Genomic DNA, 18,228 nt, shown 5'->3' with positions numbered 1-18,228 from the left:
GGCCCGGCCCCAGCGCCCGCCCCGGCCCGCCCCGATCCGCCCCCGGGAGCCGCAGCGCCGCGCCCGCTCGGCCTCGGGCCCGCCGAGCCGCCGCTGCCTCTGCCCCCCGAAACAACGAGCATCGCTGCCGGGATGCTGACGGCGGGGAATGGCCAGCCACGGCAGTGCTGAGCGAGTTTCAGCAGGGAGAGGCCAGCGCCGCTCCTCCACGCGCGGGAGGGATGAGCAGACGCAAGAGCTGCTCCCGAAGGCGACCCGAGCCATCCGCAGGCGGGGAGCCCGTACCTGCGCTGCACCTGCTGAGCTCCTGCAGGAACGTGCGCGTGTGGGAGCCGAAGGGCAGCTGCACTGTCAGCCGATCGTCTGCTGAGCCCATCTGGACAGTCACGTCCGAGCCTGCGGACATCGGGAGAAAGAGCTCCGGTGGGTCAGGCTGACAAACCTGCACAAACTGAGCGTGTCTCCGCTCTGCAACAGTCGGTGTGCATATGCACGCAGCCTTTGGCAACATCTCCCCATGCCTTCTTACCATGTTCCTTTCCAAAGTTTTATATGAGAATGCCATTTAAAATATAAAAATCATTATTTATAAAAATTATTATTCTGCTTGTTCAGGGACAATAATAAATCTTACAGCAGCATATGGAAAATTAGTTCCCTTGGTTGAATGGGGCTGGCAATGCTCACTAGCAGCAGGTAAGAATGGCCAACAGCATGGCAACTGCCCCAGGAGCCACGGGGCACAATCCCTCCCCAGTCAGCTCCTCTGGAGCCAAGAACCCCCCCGTCCTGCCCCACTGCATGCAGCTGGCCCAAGCCCCAGAGCACCTGTAACACAGGCACTAAAGCAACCACAGAACTCACCAATGACGTGAAGGTCACTGTCGAGTACAACTGCAAAAGTAAGACAAAGTTCAGTTGAAAGCTAAAGCAACAGATTTGCAGACCACGGTGATACTTTTCCAAACTCCAAACGTTCCCTGCAGGAACAGAGGCAGGCAGAACAAACCTGCTGGGCAGGGGCTGGGGCTGGGGCCTGGTGGGACAGAGGTACTCTGGTCCTCACAGGGGCCCTGCCAGAGAGGCCATGCAGTGCACAAGTTTCACCAAAGATAACAAACTTGAAAAATGTGAAGGCAGAATAGATTGCAAATTTCAGGAAGCAGGACAGCAGAATATAGACTCCAAACCCCCTCATCCCATTGTTTGGAACTGGCACTGAGCCACCACAGTGTGTCAGTACCTTCTTCCACTGCAAACTCATCGGTGATGGGGATCACTCTCTCCAGCCAGACGTCCTCAGCTGTGATGGCCATCCTGCGGTGGGTGTACACATAGATCCTGCAAGCACAGAGCAGGCATGGAGGCAAAGCCTCCTCAGCTCCGGCATGTCTGCAGACAGACAAGCACAGTCCCCATCCCACCCAGCAGCACCGGCCAGCACAGCCTCATGCAAATCCCAAACCAACTCCTCAACCAAGTGCCACCCACCTGCTCACCCCAGCACTTAAATAATGTGTTCACATAACCGGCAGAGCAGAGCAGCTCATGAGCTTTGGGCTTCTCACTGACCACCCAGCACATCAAGGCACCATGCCTTCAAACTGCTGCCCTACAGCACTGCACCCTGGCGGAAAGCCCTTGGGATGGGAGGGGGGTCCCAGGTGGCCGTGGAGGCTCCTGAGGGACCCGCAGGGCTCTCTCGGGCGCTGTCCCTGCCCGCCCCGCGCTCCGGTACCCACGCGTTGTGCCCGCGGCACTCCACCAGGCCCAGCAGCCGGCTCTCCACGCTGTCCCCCGACGGCAGGAGGCCCTGCACCGCCTGCGGCTGCGGGTCAAGGAACCGCGGGACAGCGCCAGGAGCGGGGACGTGGCGGGGAGCGAAGATCGGTGCGGGGACCGGCGGGAGGGAGCGGGGACGGAGCGGAGGGAGCGCGGCGGGGACAGCGGGAGGGAGCGGGGACGGAGCGGAGGGAGCGCGGCGGGGACAGCGGGAGGGAGCGGGGACGGAGCGGAGGGAGCGCGGCGGGGACAGCGGGAGGGAGCGGCGGCAGCGAACAGGAGGGAGGGGACGGGGACAGCCCGGAGCTGGGAGCGCGGCGGAACCGCGACAGCGGGGCCGATCAAAGGATACGATCCGGCAGGTCGCCCCCGCCGCTAGGCTCTCCTGGATGGCCACCGACTGGTCCATGTCCGCCCCGCGGGGCCGCGGCCGGAGGCTCTCCCGGCGGCTGCGCGCTCGGGGCCGGCGCAGCGCGATGAGCGCGGCGGCCGCCGCTCCCCCCCCCGGGGCCGCCCCCGCTGCCGCTCCGTTATCCTCCGCTCCGCCGCCGGCCGGAAATAACGGGACGGGAACCAGCGGTGGGAGCGGTCCGGCTCGGCAGGGACGGCGGCCGAGTGGATAGTGCACGGCGGGATGCGGAGGACGGGGGAGGCACGGCACGGCCCGAACCCCGCGCCTCCGGCCGGCCCCTCCCGGAAGGAAAGGGGGACTGAGAGGGGGAACCTCTGGGGTCGGCAGACATGGGAAAGGATAATTTCCACTGAAAATCGCGAGATGCTCTTGTTTTCAGTAGTCTCTTGAATTATTTTGTTGTTGAATATCAAGACGACGCAGCACAGAGCCGTTATTCAAATCAATTAATGCGGAGTGTGGGAGTAAGAGCTGTAAAATATCACCAGAGCCTTTCGCACTGTCGAGACGGATGTAGCTCCTTCCACAGATGTAGGAGAAGAGGTCGAAGGACAGGGAAAACCCGAGTGGTCTCAGTCAATGACACTGACCACTTCCCCACTCCCTCTCTGCTCACCAACGGACAAGGGAACAGCCTGAAAAAGCTGCTCTAATCCCCAAACCTTTCGAGAATTGTGGTGCTGGGGTGTATTTTTGAGACAGAACAACTCTTGACGTGAATACACTGACACTGGGCTGAAACAAAGTAAACACACACCCCAAACGCTGAGCTGCGGTTTTACTGTACCAGAACAGGCACTGCAGCGTGGGAAGGGCCGGCTGTGGTGGAATGACGTGGTTTTCACCCACCCCGTCAGGGCTGGCACTGCTCCATGAGGGCCAGCACCGCTGAGCCTCCTTGCTGGGAAAGCACACCAGGCTCCAAGGGCTCAAACCCAGCCAGCCCAGCTCTGCCGCCCTCCCACAGGTCACACTCTGTTCAGCCGCACTCGACACACCAGCACCAAAGGGGGCTGACACAAAGACTTTAATATTTTGCACTCTTTTCTCTAAGGAACCCGTGGCAGCAGAGGACAGTGGTGGCAGGGAACAGCACTGTGCATGTGTGTTCCAGTGGCAGCATTTTGACCTCCGGCAATTCTGCCTGGCCAGCTCCACCCGTGCTCTGTGTGCTCACCTCTGGGCTCTGCCTTCAGCAGTAGAGAACCACAGATGTGAAACAGAATAATCTAAAACATGAGATGCTTTTAGATTAATCCCACTTCCCTGCCTAAGGCTGAGAGATGAAACTCTATTTTACTATTTTACTATTTGACGTACATGGGCAAAAAGCATTTCAAAGCCAGAGTACTTTGGAGCAAACAGGTTAGAGGGGGTGCAGGGAGACCGTGCCACAAGCAGGTCATTGATTAGAGCAGCCCCTATGCCTCAGTCAATGCAGAATTTTTTGGGTTTTAAGGAGGCCTAAAACCCTCTTGTTCTAGCTCCTGAGGTCCCCCATTCCAGCACCACTCCCAGGATCCACAATTAGCTTGCAGGTCTCTCAGACCTACAGGATTTGGGCAGGGTAGGGTAGAATCCCTTGATGTAGCTTTCTAAGTGCACAGATTAAGTGCTTTTCCTCTGGGAAAAGGGGGAATCTTTGTTTTCAAGTACTTAAGCTTTACTGAAATGCCAGGACTCACCCATGCTGGGATGGTGCAGGATTCAGAGTGCAGCTTAGGGGAGGTTTAGGGTCGACAGCAGGGTCCCATGCAGGGCAAACAAAGTGACCCCCAAGGGTGTGCAGCTGCCCATGAGCAGATGAGAGGGCCCCAAACACTTTGTGATGGGACAGTACAGAGGGCATTTGCTTAGCAACCATGGCTGAAGTCAGAGAGCAGCAGGATCCCAGTGATCCTACAATAGCGGCTGCAGAGCTGCCTGGCTGCTGCCTACCCCCAGAGGGAAGTGGAGACCCTGTAATTCAGGAGAAGGACCACCCCGCATGCCATGACCTGCAAGAGTGGGGCCAGTGTTGCCTGCCCAGCGCTGTTGACGTGAACTTTGCCATCCAGTTTCAGACAGCTGCCTTTTGGGGTGGCTGGGCAGCACTCCTGGTAGCAGGCAGCCTTCATCCCACCAGCACAGACTGGTTTGGCAGCCTTGCAGGCTTTGCTACATCCTGCCATGTAATTCAAACCCATCTTCTTCATCTGGAAGGAGAGAGACATTAGCCTGGGGGTCATGCCGAGCCTTTAGTATTAGCATTACAGGAATACAATGCTCTGCACCCCCAGGCCATACCTCACAGAAGTCCTGTCCTAAAATGCATCTAGTGATGGTCTTCCTGCCTTTGAAGCACTGGTCCCCATGACAGGAAAATGCTGCACACACTTTGCCCTGTGAGAGAAAGGACTAGGAGATACCATCTGTCCATCAGGACAAAAACTGCATTTAAGGCAGCCCTTCACTCCCAGGGCTCCTCTCCACCCCCCTCTGTTCTGCTGGTATTTGTGCTATCAGGCATTTTAGATCCAGAGATAAAGGAGTATTCTGAAACTGCAAGAAACTACTGAAAGACCAGCAGAGCAAGCAAGTTTCAAACCTCTTTTTCCTTCCTCTTAAGAGGGCTCTGCAAAGATAAGCACCTTCCCCTCCACCAGGCTCAGGAAAGGGTTGCAGATCTCAGTGGGTCCTCACCCTCCGTGCTGCTGCAGGAAGGCTCATGCCATGGTCAGGTCAAACTCTGGGGAGCAGCCTGATGGGCAGGGACAAGGCCCACTGGACAGGGCTCCTTACTTCCAGTGCTCATTCAGGATTTGTCACCCTTCCAGAGTCAGCTTTTTCCCCCATAAAGCAAACGGAGGAGGGACCTTTTCCTGTGCCCTGCTCAGGTGGGAGCTCAGCCATCCCAGCACCACAGAGCCCACGGACTCAGCAGCCTCCTGCGTGGTACCTACGTTCTGGGGGGGAGGCCGGGGGGTGCTGGTGGTTGTCAGCGGCACGGTGCTGCTGGTGGTGGGTGGCAGGTCACCTGCAGACACACAGGAGCCCTGTGAGGCTGGACACACAGCCACACAGGGACACATCCACCAGCACTGCTCACACTGTGCTCATTGCTGCCAGGGCCACCCTGCCCCTCACCCAACTCCAGGCACTCCCCAGGGCAGAAGAGAGGAAGATGCAGCCACAGCCCCTCCACGCTTCTGCCCACTAGAAGAAAGCAGAACAAGGCTGGGCCATACCGTAGGCACTGGCGTTGAGCTGCAGGCAGAGAGGGCCAGCACAGCACTCCAGGGCACACTGCTGCCTGCTGCTGCTGCTGTTGGTGCTGCACGGCTCTGCGCTGCACCCCCTGCTGCAGCCCGCGGTGTAGTTCGTGCTGGAGAAACGATAAAGCTGCAACGGCAGAGCCAAAGGATAAAGCAAGGATAAGTAAAGGATAGAGTGTGAAGAGGTGCTGCCATAAAAGAGTAGAATTGACAGGCTGTCAGAGAGGAAAGGGAGATGGACACAGATTTAATAGAGCAGTGTCTGTTCCTGAGCTAGAGAAAGGGAAGGTTTTCCCTGGTGCAGCCCCCTGGCAGCTCCGTACCTGGCAGTGAGTCTCATTGTGGCAGGTGGTTGTTCTGTTGGCATGGGCTCCATCCTGGTAACACCTCTCTCCGGAGCACTGAAAGCTCTGGCAGGTTTGCTGGAGAGACACCAGGGTGTCACCCTGCAGCAAAGCTCCTCACACAGCACTGCAGGGCTGTCCCCAGCCACAGCCTCGCTGTCCGCAGGGGCCACCCCCACCTGGCCACCCACTGTGCTCCCTTCCACCACAGGAGGTGCTCCCATGGCACTCCTGTGACCAACCAGCCAGGCAAGTGACACTGTCCATAGGGCTGCAGTGGCCCAGCAATACCCCTCTTTCCATTCCTTGCCTTACCGTTGTCTCTTCTGCTCCCTTCAGAGAGGTGTTAGTGGCCTCCAGAGAGGCATTGTTGGTGACGGCCACCACCGTGGCATTGTTGGTGACCACCACAACTGAGGTATTCCTGGTGGCTGCCAAGGCTTCCTTGGTAGTCACCACCACCATGGCATTCTTGGTGGCTGCCGAGGTGTCCTTGGTGGCCATGGTCACCACTGAGGTGTTCTTGGTGGCCATGGTCACCACTGAGGTGTTCTTGGTGGTTGTCAATGCTTTCTTGGTGGCCTTGACTACCACTGAGGTGTTCTCAGTGGCTGTTGAGGTCTCCTTGGTAGTCAACACCACCATGGCATTCTTGGTGGCTGCCGAGGTGTTCTTGGTGGCCATGACCACCACTGAGGTGTTCTCAGTGGCTGTCGAGGTCTCCTTGGTAGTCACCACCACCATTGCATCCTTGGTGACTGCCAAGGTGTTTTTGGTGGCTGCCAATGCATTCTTAGTGGCCACAGAGGTGTTGGAAGTGGCCACCACAGCAGCATTCTTGGTGGTGGCCACCACCATGGCATTCTTGGTGACTGCCACCACTGCAGCATTCTGGGTGGCCACTGAAGTGTTCTTGGTGGTCACAGCCACCAATGAGGCCTTCTTGGTGGTCACTGTCCCTCCCAAGGCTTTCTTGGTGGCTGCTGAGGTGTCCTTGGTGGCCATCACCATGGTATTGGCAGCTGTGCTGTGCGCTGAAAAACAAAAGGCTCCTGCTTGGTGAAGGAGACACCAAGGAAAAACGTCATCAGCGAGCCCTGTGTCCCTTCCTGAGCCATGGCACGGTCCAGAGGGACCTGTGGGAAGCATCTGTCACACTGTGGCTGGGAGCTGAAATGGCAATTAGTAACAGGATGTCCCCAGCAGGGTCCACATGCAGCCACCAGCTGGGCAGCCCATGAAGCAGGTCAGAGCCAGCAGCCCACCCCAGCAGCACTGTGTGTGTGGGTGTCACAACAGCCTCTCCCTCCCACTTCCAGCCATATTTCCTGGGAAGAACAGGCTTTTATGGGGGCTAAACCATGAGGAAAGGTTCCTCACGTGTCCTGCAGCTCTGTCCTACAGAGCACAGCCTGGAGAGGACAGACACAAAGCCCCTGGTGCACCGTTCTGCCTTTGTCCCACTCCCTGCAGGGCCCCAGATTTCCCCTTGGCATACAGAACTCACCTGCTGTGCCAAGAGAGTCCTGAAGACAGAGTTGCAGAGCCAAGATGCAGAGCAGCAAGCCTGGAATGGAGTGGGAATGCCTGAGAGCAGCACACCTGCTGCCTGCTTTACCCACCCAGCAGCACAGGCAGCTCATCCTTGAAACAGATAAGCAGGGATACTCCTCCACCTCCCCAAAGCCCCAGGTGACCTCAGGGAGGCCTCTGGCACAGCCCCCAACAGCTGGGGCAGAGATGGAGCCAGGATGGGGGACAGACAGACAGACACTGCTCCCTGTGCTGCACCACAGCCCCATTACCTCGAGTGGGGGGCACGAGCCCTCGGTGTCCAGCCATCCTCATCCTCCAGCAGACCTGGCAGGGGGAGAGGGCTCAGAGCTCACCAGAGGTGCAGGGGGGACACCCCAGAGCAGCTCTGTGCTCCAGTGCTCAGCCCCGGGACAGCCAGGCACCCCCTCCTGAGAGGCTCCCCGAATCCACCGAGGCTGCCGCGGTTGCTGCCGGGGATCGGGAGCCCCGGGGAGCTGTGTGTGCTGTTGGTGTGGCAACAACCCTCCCTGGAGCTCACAGGCAGCACAGCCCTGCAGGCAGCTGCCACGAGCAGGGTGACACAGTGAAAAGTGCCACCATGCAGCAGTTTGCTGCTGCAAGTGAAGATGTGACCTGGCTCTCCATCCTCTATTTGCATTCCAAATGTTCACCTGTTTTGCTAAGGAAATGGTGGAGGATGTGACTCCAAACAGGCTCCATAGCCAAATTCTCCAAGGAGAATGGTAATACTCCCCTCCTGTTTTATGATTTAGACTCAGTCACCATTCCCCCAGGACCTGGAGGTGCTGAAGCTCATTCAGAGACCTCCAAAGCTGTTCCCCCAGAGTGACAGAAAGAGCCAGCTGGTACCTCACCCTGCAAACCAGCCCAGCCACCACCCAGAACAGCTCTGGACATCCTTACTGAGCCCAGTGCCAGGCCAGCCCCAGGGCAGGCAAGGAACCAACATCTGCCTGACACAGCCCCATCCCAGAACAACCTTCCCCCCAGGCAGCACTGACTCACCTGCCTGCTCCTGAAGCCCCAGCACAGCTGCAGTCACTGCCAGCACGGGAGCACCTGAGCACTGCTGCGGCACCTGCCCCACAGCCCAGCCCCACCCTGGCAGCCAGCCCCCAGGGAAGTGTCACATGCAGCTCCACAGGGACAGAGACACAACGGGCCCTGCACAGCAGAGGAGAAAGGGCTTGTGAGGCTGGACCTGTCACACAAGCCACCTCTGCACTCAGGGGACTGGGGGACACAACAACTGCCACTGCCACACGTGATGTGAGTGCCTCTGCACAGTGGAGCTGCAATTCTTGAGGCACCATGAATCCATGGGGGTATGTACAGACCCCTCCAAGTGTGACACCAGGGGACAAGGATGCTCCTGAAGCCACGACAGGCACCTCTAAACAGTCTCTGTTCCCATCTCCATCCTCCTGCACCACAGATGGAGCTGCACATGAATGATCTACCAGGACATTCAAGCCAACAGCAGTGCCACAGAAACCACCCCAGAGCCAAACCTGAAGCTCAGTTGGTAGTTCTCTGAAAAGAACAATGGCCAAAGCTCCCCAGGGAGACAGACCCAAGGTAAAAACAGTTCTGCAAGCCAGGTGAGCTTGTTTTCTAAAGAAAACAAGTTCACACCAAGATCTAGAAACAGGACCAGTACCTGTGAGCACAGTGTCCACGTGCTTCAGAGTCAACCCTCACCATAAACATTTCCAGCAGAGTGGAAATGAGAGAAGGAATTGTTTCTGACAGCTGTGTAAAAAGCATTTTAAACACACTGTAATCAAAACTCTTCCTTCCAGTGTATGAAAGAAGACAAGTCTCTCAGCACTTCCTAAATTACAATTACTTTATTTTTCATTGTATTTTTTAATATAAAACAACGTCACAAGTCTAAGGGGCTTACTAGAAAGTGACTATATAAAGTATTCTTGAAATCTATATTCATGCACATACAAAATCCAGACAATGAAGAAGTCAAAGCTGCTGCCAGATCCACTCTCTCTGCAGATGTGGGATCCTTCACCTGGGGACAGCTACAGCAGCCCTTGGCGCTTCAGGTCTTCATAGGTCTTTTTATTCACCACATTCCCACTGGAATCCTCATATTCCTCCTGGAACAGAACCAACAGTTTAGAGACAGCACTCAAATGTTAGCTCCAAGAGCAGCCACTGACCATGAGCACCCTGCCAGAACATCTGTGCAGGAAGGCAGGCAGTGGATCTGCCAGCAGGTCCTGGGAGAAGAGCTCAGCCTGGGCCAGAGTCATTACAGGTTGTACTACAGATTTTACTTCCCACTTTTGCCCTGCACCCTGTTGAAAAATGGCTTTGGAACAGAAGTTTCCAAACTTTCCAAAGTTAGGAAAAGGCACCAGAGTAAGCGAGGACACTGCTCACACCCAGGAACAAGGGGTTCCCATGGACACAGGGGGAGACACCGAATGCCCCTCACTGCTCACCTCTGTATCAGGCTGCCACCTCTCTGAAGCCTTCTGCTGTTTCAGCTTTGCCCACACTGCAAACACAAAGTCAAACAGGATCTATGTCACTTCCCTTGAGATACTGGTTTTTAAAAAATATACACATGAGCTTTTTCCCCTCCCTTTCAAATCCAGGAATGTATCTAACATCCATTACAAAGTTATCATTCCACTGCATGCTAAATGAAAGGCACTGAACTGCTGCAAACAAGACTTCAAATGGATTGTTCAGGATGGGACATGAGACCAAGGTCCAAATCCACCCCCTCAGAAAAGGTGGTGTTCTTTAACATGTTCCATGTTCTGCCATCACTACTTACACGAGACTGCATCCTCAATCTGTGTGACATTGGCAAAGTGTGCTGTGTTGGGAATGCCCAGGCACCGCATTCCGTGGGCATGTCTCCACTCCTGGGGCAAAGACATGAGATCAGTGTGAGAGGGAACACAGAGTGCAAAACATACTATCACAGTACAAATCTACCAGTCTATAAAAACATTATTTTCTTGTCCTGCAGACAGTAACACCACACCAGGCATCAACAGCCACACTGCACCCATCAGAGCTGAGCACTGGAATGGGTGTTCAAACAGGCAGGGACGGTAGCAAAAGAGATCTCTGTATGCCTAACACGATCTCTGGGTCCTGTTGCATGGCCCTGCAGCACAAGCTCAGACCCACATGGCAAAAATGCTGCTCAGGGACCCCAGGGACTCAGCAGTGACTCATTACAATGACTGAATGGATGCAGCAGGACTGCTCCTGCAGTGAGTGTCACTTACTGCAAAGTGCCTCTGGAACGCCTTGGGCCCTCGGTAGGTGTAGTTACCACAAATCTCACAGCTGTAGTTGATGTTCAGACCATGGAGTTTATACAACCAGTATGGGATGGGCTGGAGCAAGGAGACAGCAGGATTAGGTCACATGGCAAAGAAACTCAAACAGAGAAGCAGCGTGGAGTCAGTGACCTGTCCCACTTCTCCAGGCCTGGTAAGTCTCAGTTACCTTCCCATCCCAACCAAGAGGCAGATTTTTAGGATTATAAATGATTTCATTTTCTTCATCTTCACTCTCGCTCTCACTGATCTGCTCTTCCTCCTCCTCCTCTCTCTCCTCCCCTGTGCGCGCCTGCTTGCGCTGCACGTTCTCGTGGGTGAGGTGTCTTTGTTCCTGAGGGAGAGAAAGGAAGGGACTGTCCACACACCATGGCAGCAAAAAGTCAGGGAAAACTCTTGTAGCCAAAAACTCCCTCAGCGCACAGAGGGAGGAAACAGAAGACCAGCGTGAAGCACGGAACTCCCACCTTACTGAGCCCAACAGTTTCAGTTTTTAGTACCCTGACATTTCCTATTTGCAAAGAATGAAACCTTGTATCACCTATTAGCACTTCCAATGTTACTACAGCAACAGCCAATTCCCTGAAAACAACCCCCCAAAACTGAAGGCAAAGGAGCAAGGCAGATCAAAGTAAAGGTTTGCAGTACTTATGCACAAAACAGATGTGGTGCAGCACTGATGTGATGCTGTCTGTGAAAGCACTATGCAAAGATAAGGACAACATTCCAGTCACTACTTGACAGCTCTGAAATAAAAAGCTTAAAAACAAAATAAAATACTTACCCCAAGAACTTCCACATACTCATAAATCTGAGCTTCCAGGAATGCAAGATCTTTATTTCTTTCAGTGTCCCTGAAACAGATGAGGTATCTTCATTAAACACACAAGTTCAGCACTAACTGGTCCAACATGAAAAGCTTCTAATACTCCAGAATCTCTGTCCCAGCTACACAAGACTGGTGACTATAGAACACTCCTCATCCAAGAGGAGAGAACATTGCCAGCCTCAGAATGACCTCTAAGAACTCACCTTTTGCTTCCTTTTGTCTTTGGATTCTTAGCAAACAAGGAAGGATCAAGTGCTTCCAGGGATTTGCCTTTAGTGCTAAAAAGCCTCTGAGCACGCTCCTCAAGAGTCCTGCAGAGAAGCAGGGAAGGGATTAGTCTAGACTGCAGTTTTACATTTCCTGAGAACTATCTGAATCCATGCAATAAAAATCCAAATGTAGCTTAGATTTAAACCATTCCTTTTATCTTTGTCTTCATTCCTCAAGTCAAAGTCTACTGTACCAGAGACTCCTGTACAGGAGCAGTTCAGAGCAGCAGATCTCACTGCTTGGTTCTTAATGTTTTATCTTTCAAACATCTCTAAGGTAATTCTAGTGCAAGAGAGATAGCCACACAAGCATCCCAGAAAGAAATGTGATCCAGGAACACCTCAGAAACTGAAAGGAACTCTACAAAATTGCACCTTACCCGCCACACTTCAGCCCCAGAGCCAGCAAAGCTGATTTTAACCTGTCCAGTCCCAGGGAGGCCAATTCCTGTTCAATTAAATAAACCACTGTAAGAGACAAGCTGTTCAACACATACAATATGGATATAGCCCACTTTAGCTTATTAAATATAGCTCTTAAATATAGCTTATTAAATATAGCTAAATACAGCTATACAGAAAAAACCCTGATGAACAGTGTTTAAGAAAGGACTGTCAACAGTGTACCCCTGCTCCCAGGAAAATGAGGAATGTGGAATCTAACCAGATCTTTCAAGTTACACTCCCCAATGGGAGAAATCACATTCTCAGCACCACCAAAGTTTTACCCAGGAAGCACAGAGCCAGGGACAAAAATACAGCAGTAAAACTACACAAAAAAAACCCCAAATGACTGAACTTCCACCTGCTCAAAATGTAGGCAGTAGGTGCAGAGCACTGGAGACATACCTCCCAGGAGGAGAAGGCTGAGAGGTCCAGGTGGGCACCAGCATGGGTGAGGGCACTGCTGGTCTCTTTCTGCCAAAAAAAAAATAAACACATACAAGAGCTGCACAACAAACTATGACACTTCTAGCCACAGATCGTTTTAATCTCAAGAAAAGCAGTTCATTTCACAGAGAAAAATGCTCTCACTAAACTGAAAATGGAGCAGTAGTGAAGATGCAGAACCAGCCAATCTGAAACAATGCTTGTTTTAAAGCAGTTATGCTGGGTTTTAAATTCAGTCAGTATCACCCTGGTGACACAGAGCTGCAGCCCTCACTGTCATGGTCACCCCCAGCACAAAGGAGTCACACGACCCCCTCCCAAGCACAGAACACCACCAGGCTCAGGCTGCTCACCGGCCAGCCCGGGAACGTGCCGTTCTCCCACTTCTTCTCAAACTCCGTCTGAATTTTCTCAAAAAGTTCATTGTGGTCCAGTAATGGTTTCACTCGATCTGTGTAATCCTGCAGGTACTCAAGGAGCATCTCAAGATACCTGGCAGGGGAATCATGAGCACAGGTAAGTCACTGTCACCCTCTAAGCACATCTTTGGGCAGTCAGTACCCTCCAGGGCTGCAGAGGGATGTGACCAAGGTCAGGCCAGTTTTCCACACAGGATTTTCTTGACACAACAGTTCCAAGGGTACATTAAAGCTCTTCCTCTGAGCTGAGTGTGGCTCTCCACATCTCTGCTGCACTGCAAGTTTGCTTGGGGCTCAGACATGACTGAGCTCAGGAACCCAATTTATGTGAGTTAAGATTGGCTGTTAATTATAATCTCCACAGCTGAACACTTCAGAAGCAAATTTCTTCTCACCATAAAGGAAGCAGGCAGGCAAACAGGCTCACCTCTTATATTCAGCATTTTTTCTCTCCTTGGGAATATCGAAGAGTTGGTCAAATGTGGATAAGTAAGTGATATAATCCAATTTCTATGAACAGAAAGTCTGAGTCAGAATTCACACACAGCCAAATCAACACCCAGCTCCCAGAAAAGAGAAGGCCAGCCTGTGCAGGGCCTGGAGATCCCTGGGCCCACACACAGCAGCCACTCACCTCTGATGATTTCAGGTTAATGTACTTGAGGTAACAATCATGCAAATCCAAGTATCGTCCATACCCCTCCTCGTCTGTGAACTCCACCAGATCTGTAGGAAAGATCATTAAAAGCTTTATTACGAGCTTAATATTCCCTGCTCATTATACAACAGTTTTTGAACTGGAAAAGGATCAGCTGTGAAGTCATTTATGCTAAAGGAAGGGGCTATCATGCCTCTGACACTCATTGAGCAGCCCCAGCTGCTGCTCTGTGCAAGCACCAGAACATTCCTCAGGAACAGCAGCCTCACTAAGAACATTCCAGGGACTGCAGTTCAGAAGCATTTAGATGACAGGAAAACTTTCAGAATTCATTTAGTAAACAGGAGGTGAGGCTGTGAAACATGCAAACCAAATCAAACAACATATTAAATAATGCCAGAGCTTGAGCACACTACAAACTTACTCTGAGCTTCTTCACTCGGGTTGTCTCTGGCCTTCAGCAGCTCCTCAAACTCCACTGACATAGGAACACAGATCTGCATGGGCAGACACAAGGCACACAGAAATTTACTTCAGCTCCTGCCCCAGAATAACTAATATAAAATCACACAAGGTGGCAAATAATGAAACTGCAAACAGAAAAGAGACTCAAAGCTTTGTCACCTTTCTTTCTGCACAAAAATAAAAGTGTGGCTTTAGCCAGCGCGAGAAAGGTGAGATCTGATCCCAGCTCAGCTGAACATCCCTGTTCTCGCAGGGAACAGGGTGAGTGTCCTGCACTGCTCCCTGACATGCTCCTGTCCCTGAGCAGCTGTGCTGAGTGTTCTCAGTACTTGTGTGTTAATGCAATAAAACTGGGGAAACAAAAGCTCTGTTTCCTGTAGGGATGAGACCCAACAGAGCACATCTCACCTGTTCCTCTGGACCAGGTAACTACTCACCTCATTTGGGTGCTTCCGGTGAAATTCCTTAATTTGCTTCAGTCTGTTGTAAAACTCTGCAAATTCATTTGGCCCGGAAATGGCACTGAGTTCTTCCTTACGCAGGCTACAAGTTCATGGACAGCAACAGATTACGAAGGGAAGGGAAGGGAAGGGAAGGGAAGGGAAGGGAAGGGAAGGGAAGGGAAGGGTGACACTGACACAGCCTTAGTCCTGGTCTGTGCTGCAGTGCCTGACTGCAAACCTGCGAGCCATGGGGCCCTCCCAGCCCAGCGGGCTCAGGGGCTTGTGGCTACATTCCCCTGCACAGGCTGCAGCTCCTGACAAACCCCCGGAGCAGCCCATGACATTAACACAACACAACAAAACGTGTCCATCCAATACGGATGCTTGCGGTGTGCCCTCGGGTGCTGCCCTGCATTTAGCCACCACATCTCCATTCGCGCGTTGCCTTTAGACATTCACACTGACTTCCAACAGCAGGGCACGCTCAGGCACACGAGGGCCCCGGGCACACTCACCCGTCCTTGTCGTCGTACAGGTCCCGCAGGTTGCCGCTCACCTCCATGTACCTCTGCGGAACAAAGGAGAGGCCCGGGCCCGCCGAGCCCGTTACGGGCCGGGCCCCGCTCGCTCCGGGGAGCCCGGCCCGCCCACAGCCCCGGCCCCAGCCCCGCTCCCAGCCCCGGAGCACTCACGTCCTGCATGGCCCGGGTGCGGTGGTCCGAGTTGATCTGGTCGCGGAGCTGCGGGGAGAGCAGAGCGGTGAGCGCGGGCCCGGCAGGCGCCTCCCGCACCCCCAGGCCCCGGGCGCACCGTGGACTTCTTGGTGAGCATCTCCTTCACCATCACGTCCATGAGCCGCTCCCGCTCCTCATGGTACCGCCGCTGCTGCTCCAGGATCGTCTCCATCCCGCGCACGGCTCCCGCTACCGCCGGAAGGCCCCGGTAAGGCTCCGGTGAGTGTGAGGGAAGGTTCCGGTTCCGGGGCGCTGCGCGGTGCTCGGGGCCGGCCGGCAGGAGGCGGCTGCGGCCCGGCCGTGCCCCTCAGCGCGGGGCCGCGTCCGAGCACCGTGTCCGAGAGCGGGGCAGCGTCCGAGAGCGGTGTCCGAGAGCGGTGCCTTGTCCGAGAGCGGTGTCCGAGCACGGTGTCCGAGAGCGGGGCAGCGTCCGAGAGCGGTGTCCGAGCACGGTGTCCGAGAGCGGGGCAGCGTCCGAGAGCGGTGTCCGAGAGCGGTGCCTTGTCCGAGCACGGTGTCCGAGCACAGAGCAGTGTCCGACCCCGGTGTCCGAGCGGGGGCCCGTGTCCCAGCACGGTGTCCGAGCACGGAGCAGTGTCCGAGCCCGGTGTCCGAGCGGGGGCCCGTGTCCCAGCACGGTGTCCGAGCACGGAGCAGTGTCCGAGCCCGGTGTCCGAGCGGGGGCCCGTGTCCCAGCACGGTGTCCGAGCACGGAGCAGTGTCCGAGCCCGGTGTCCGAGCGCGGTGTCCCAGCACGGTGTCCGAGCGGCAGGGCCGTGTCCGAGCGCGGTGCTCGGTGGCACTGAGTGGCCCCCGCTGCCGGTTTGGCTTTAGGGCTGTCCCGGCCTGGAGGCCTCTCGGGGTTGCCCGGGGCCGGGCCGGGCCGGGCCGTGCGGGACGCGCTCGCAGCTCACCGTGCCCGGTGCCCGGTGCCCGGCAGCGCAGACTTTGCTTTCAGCCGCACGATCGCGGTGCGAGTCCTCCCACAGACACCCCTTTGGGTTTCAACTGCCTTCTTCAGATCCACCCTAAATCCAAGGGTGCCTTGCCCCAACACTGCCAAATGCAAAGCGGTAATTACATTTGCACTCGCTGTATGTGAATAAATTATTTGTATTTTTTCTGCCATGCACAATAAATTAAGCCAAAAGCAAGAAAAAAATTTGTTTTAATTAATGGCAGACAAAGATGATCCTTCATTGAGGAGAGGATGATGCTGCAAGTAAGAATATTGCCTTTAATTACTCCCTTGCGTTATAGGCTGCCCTAAAGTATATCACTTTTCTTCATGAATGCCTGCCTAAAAATAAAAACAGAGATATGATTCTGAACTTAGTGTTCTTCCATTTCTCTTCACATGAAACTTCATCTCTGGAAAGGGAAGGAGTTGAAATCCAGCAATGTCCCACCCAGCCACTTGGCCTCCTTATTTTGGGCTGCTGGCATCAAGAGTGGAGAGGAGAGGATCGAGGTGGGACAAGACCAGCCCTTGCACGCCCACCCTCCTGCTCACCCCACAGATGGGAGGAGGTGGGAGAACGTTGGCCCAAGAGATGCCATTTCATTTCAGGACAGCAGCAGCCTGTCAGGGGCTGGGAGCTGAAATGCAGAGAACCACAGAATATCCTGAACTGGAAGGGACCCATGAGGATCATCAAGTCCAGCTCCTGGCCCTGCACAGGACTCCCCAGGCAGTGGTTTGAACCTGGCTTTGCCCATCAGGGCTGCAAATGCTGTCCCTGACCCACAGTAGTGCAGGAGAGCACAGCTTGGGCAGATTTGGTCAGATTTTGGTCAGGCCAGGGTCTCTTTCTACCCCTGCAGTGCTGCCCCATGTCCTCAGCAGCTTCCCCACTCCCACCTCACCAGCACAACAGCCCTGGCCTGACCCCCCTCACACTGCTCCTCATGCTTAATAAAATTTCCATGACTGTTTCAGACCCACACTCCAGAGTCTCAGGGGATGTTTGTGCATGACATCACCCTCCCCCTCCTGTAAATCAGGCACTGGGCCATGTTCAGCCATGACCCATTCATGACAGGGATAAAATCCAGATGTTCCAGTGCTACGTGCAGCTGGGTCATTTCCTTTTTTGGCTAAAAACGTGAGGCTCTGGAGGCTGACTGAAAGAGGAGCCTGGGGGCCCCTTGTACAGAAACCTTTTGCGGTTAATCCCTGGAAACAGCACTGCAGAAATCCCGGCTTGTGCTGCTGCTGCTGGAGGACAGGCTCAGCTGGGAACCTCTGGGCTGGAGCTGCTCACTCACCCTCCAAGGGCCAGCACAGCACCAGAGCCCAGCCCAGGCCACAGGGCAGCAGCAGCAACAAAAATCCTGCTAGAACTCCATCAGGCAGCAGAGCAGAGCCCTTGAAGCAGGCACACACCAGTGCCATGGTCCTGCACAGAGGCACCCCATGGGCTGTGCCCATCCTGCCACTGGAGCAGCACCCACGGGAGCCCAGCCACTGTGCTGGGAGGGCTGGAGCAGGCAAGTCCAGAGCAAGTCACGGCAGCTGTTGGTAAATGTAAAGGATCTGTGGAAAATAGTTTCATATGTTAGGGAATAAATGGCTCCCTGACTGATAAACATGAGTAAAGAGCATGCAGCGCTTTCAGGGAAGGCTGCCAAGAGGGACCACGGATATCCTGGCTGGAGGCTGCAGCAACATCTACCCGAGGAGTGCCCTTGGAATGTTGTGCTGTGGGCAGGCAGTGCACACTGCAGGGCAGGCAGGCTGCTCTGCACAGAGCTGGGTCAGCAGGCAGGGCACACTGCAGGGCAGACAGGCTGCTCTGCACAGCAGGGCTGGGTCGGTACCACAGCGATCCCCACAGCCCTGCAGCCAGCC

At 54.6% G+C, this 18,228-nt stretch overlaps 2 protein-coding genes across 4 annotated transcripts in view; both read right to left on the bottom strand.

The window, feature by feature from the left end:
* Positions 1 to 2,270, bottom strand: part of INPP5B (inositol polyphosphate-5-phosphatase B) — a 14,711-nt gene extending 12,441 nt beyond the window's left edge. For all 3 annotated transcript variants that reach the window (XM_041479434.1, XM_041479433.1, XM_041479432.1), the window contains exons 1-5: positions 2,135 to 2,270; positions 1,743 to 1,822; positions 1,244 to 1,341; positions 865 to 894; positions 286 to 396 (exon numbers count right to left, since the gene is read on the bottom strand). In XM_041479434.1, the coding sequence (XP_041335368.1) occupies positions 286 to 396; positions 865 to 894; positions 1,244 to 1,341; positions 1,743 to 1,822; positions 2,135 to 2,191 (376 nt within the window). In that variant the 5' untranslated portion in view covers positions 2,192 to 2,270. The remainder of the gene's footprint in view (positions 1 to 285; positions 397 to 864; positions 895 to 1,243; positions 1,342 to 1,742; positions 1,823 to 2,134) is intronic.
* Positions 2,271 to 9,180: 6,910 nt separating this feature from the next.
* Positions 9,181 to 15,590, bottom strand: SF3A3 (splicing factor 3a subunit 3). The gene is made up of 17 exons (XM_041479444.1): positions 15,454 to 15,590; positions 15,336 to 15,383; positions 15,159 to 15,211; positions 14,638 to 14,743; positions 14,160 to 14,232; positions 13,712 to 13,803; positions 13,505 to 13,587; positions 13,012 to 13,150; positions 12,617 to 12,685; positions 12,148 to 12,215; positions 11,702 to 11,809; positions 11,454 to 11,523; positions 10,839 to 11,003; positions 10,616 to 10,726; positions 10,153 to 10,243; positions 9,812 to 9,867; positions 9,181 to 9,463 (listed from the first exon to the last, which is right to left on the bottom strand). The coding sequence occupies exons 1-17, from the start codon at positions 15,547 to 15,549 to the stop codon at positions 9,386 to 9,388; spliced, it is 1,506 nt and encodes a 501-aa protein (XP_041335378.1). The 5' UTR covers positions 15,550 to 15,590; the 3' UTR covers positions 9,181 to 9,385.
* Positions 15,591 to 18,228: the final 2,638 nt, after the last annotated feature.

This window comes from Pyrgilauda ruficollis, unplaced genomic scaffold (assembly GCF_017590135.1).
Source record: "Pyrgilauda ruficollis isolate IOZ18807 unplaced genomic scaffold, ASM1759013v1 scaffold48, whole genome shotgun sequence".
NCBI lineage: Eukaryota > Metazoa > Chordata > Aves > Passeriformes > Passeridae > Pyrgilauda > Pyrgilauda ruficollis.
Note: the sequence above shows the minus strand (reverse complement) of the source record. Positions and strands in the feature narration are given on the sequence as shown.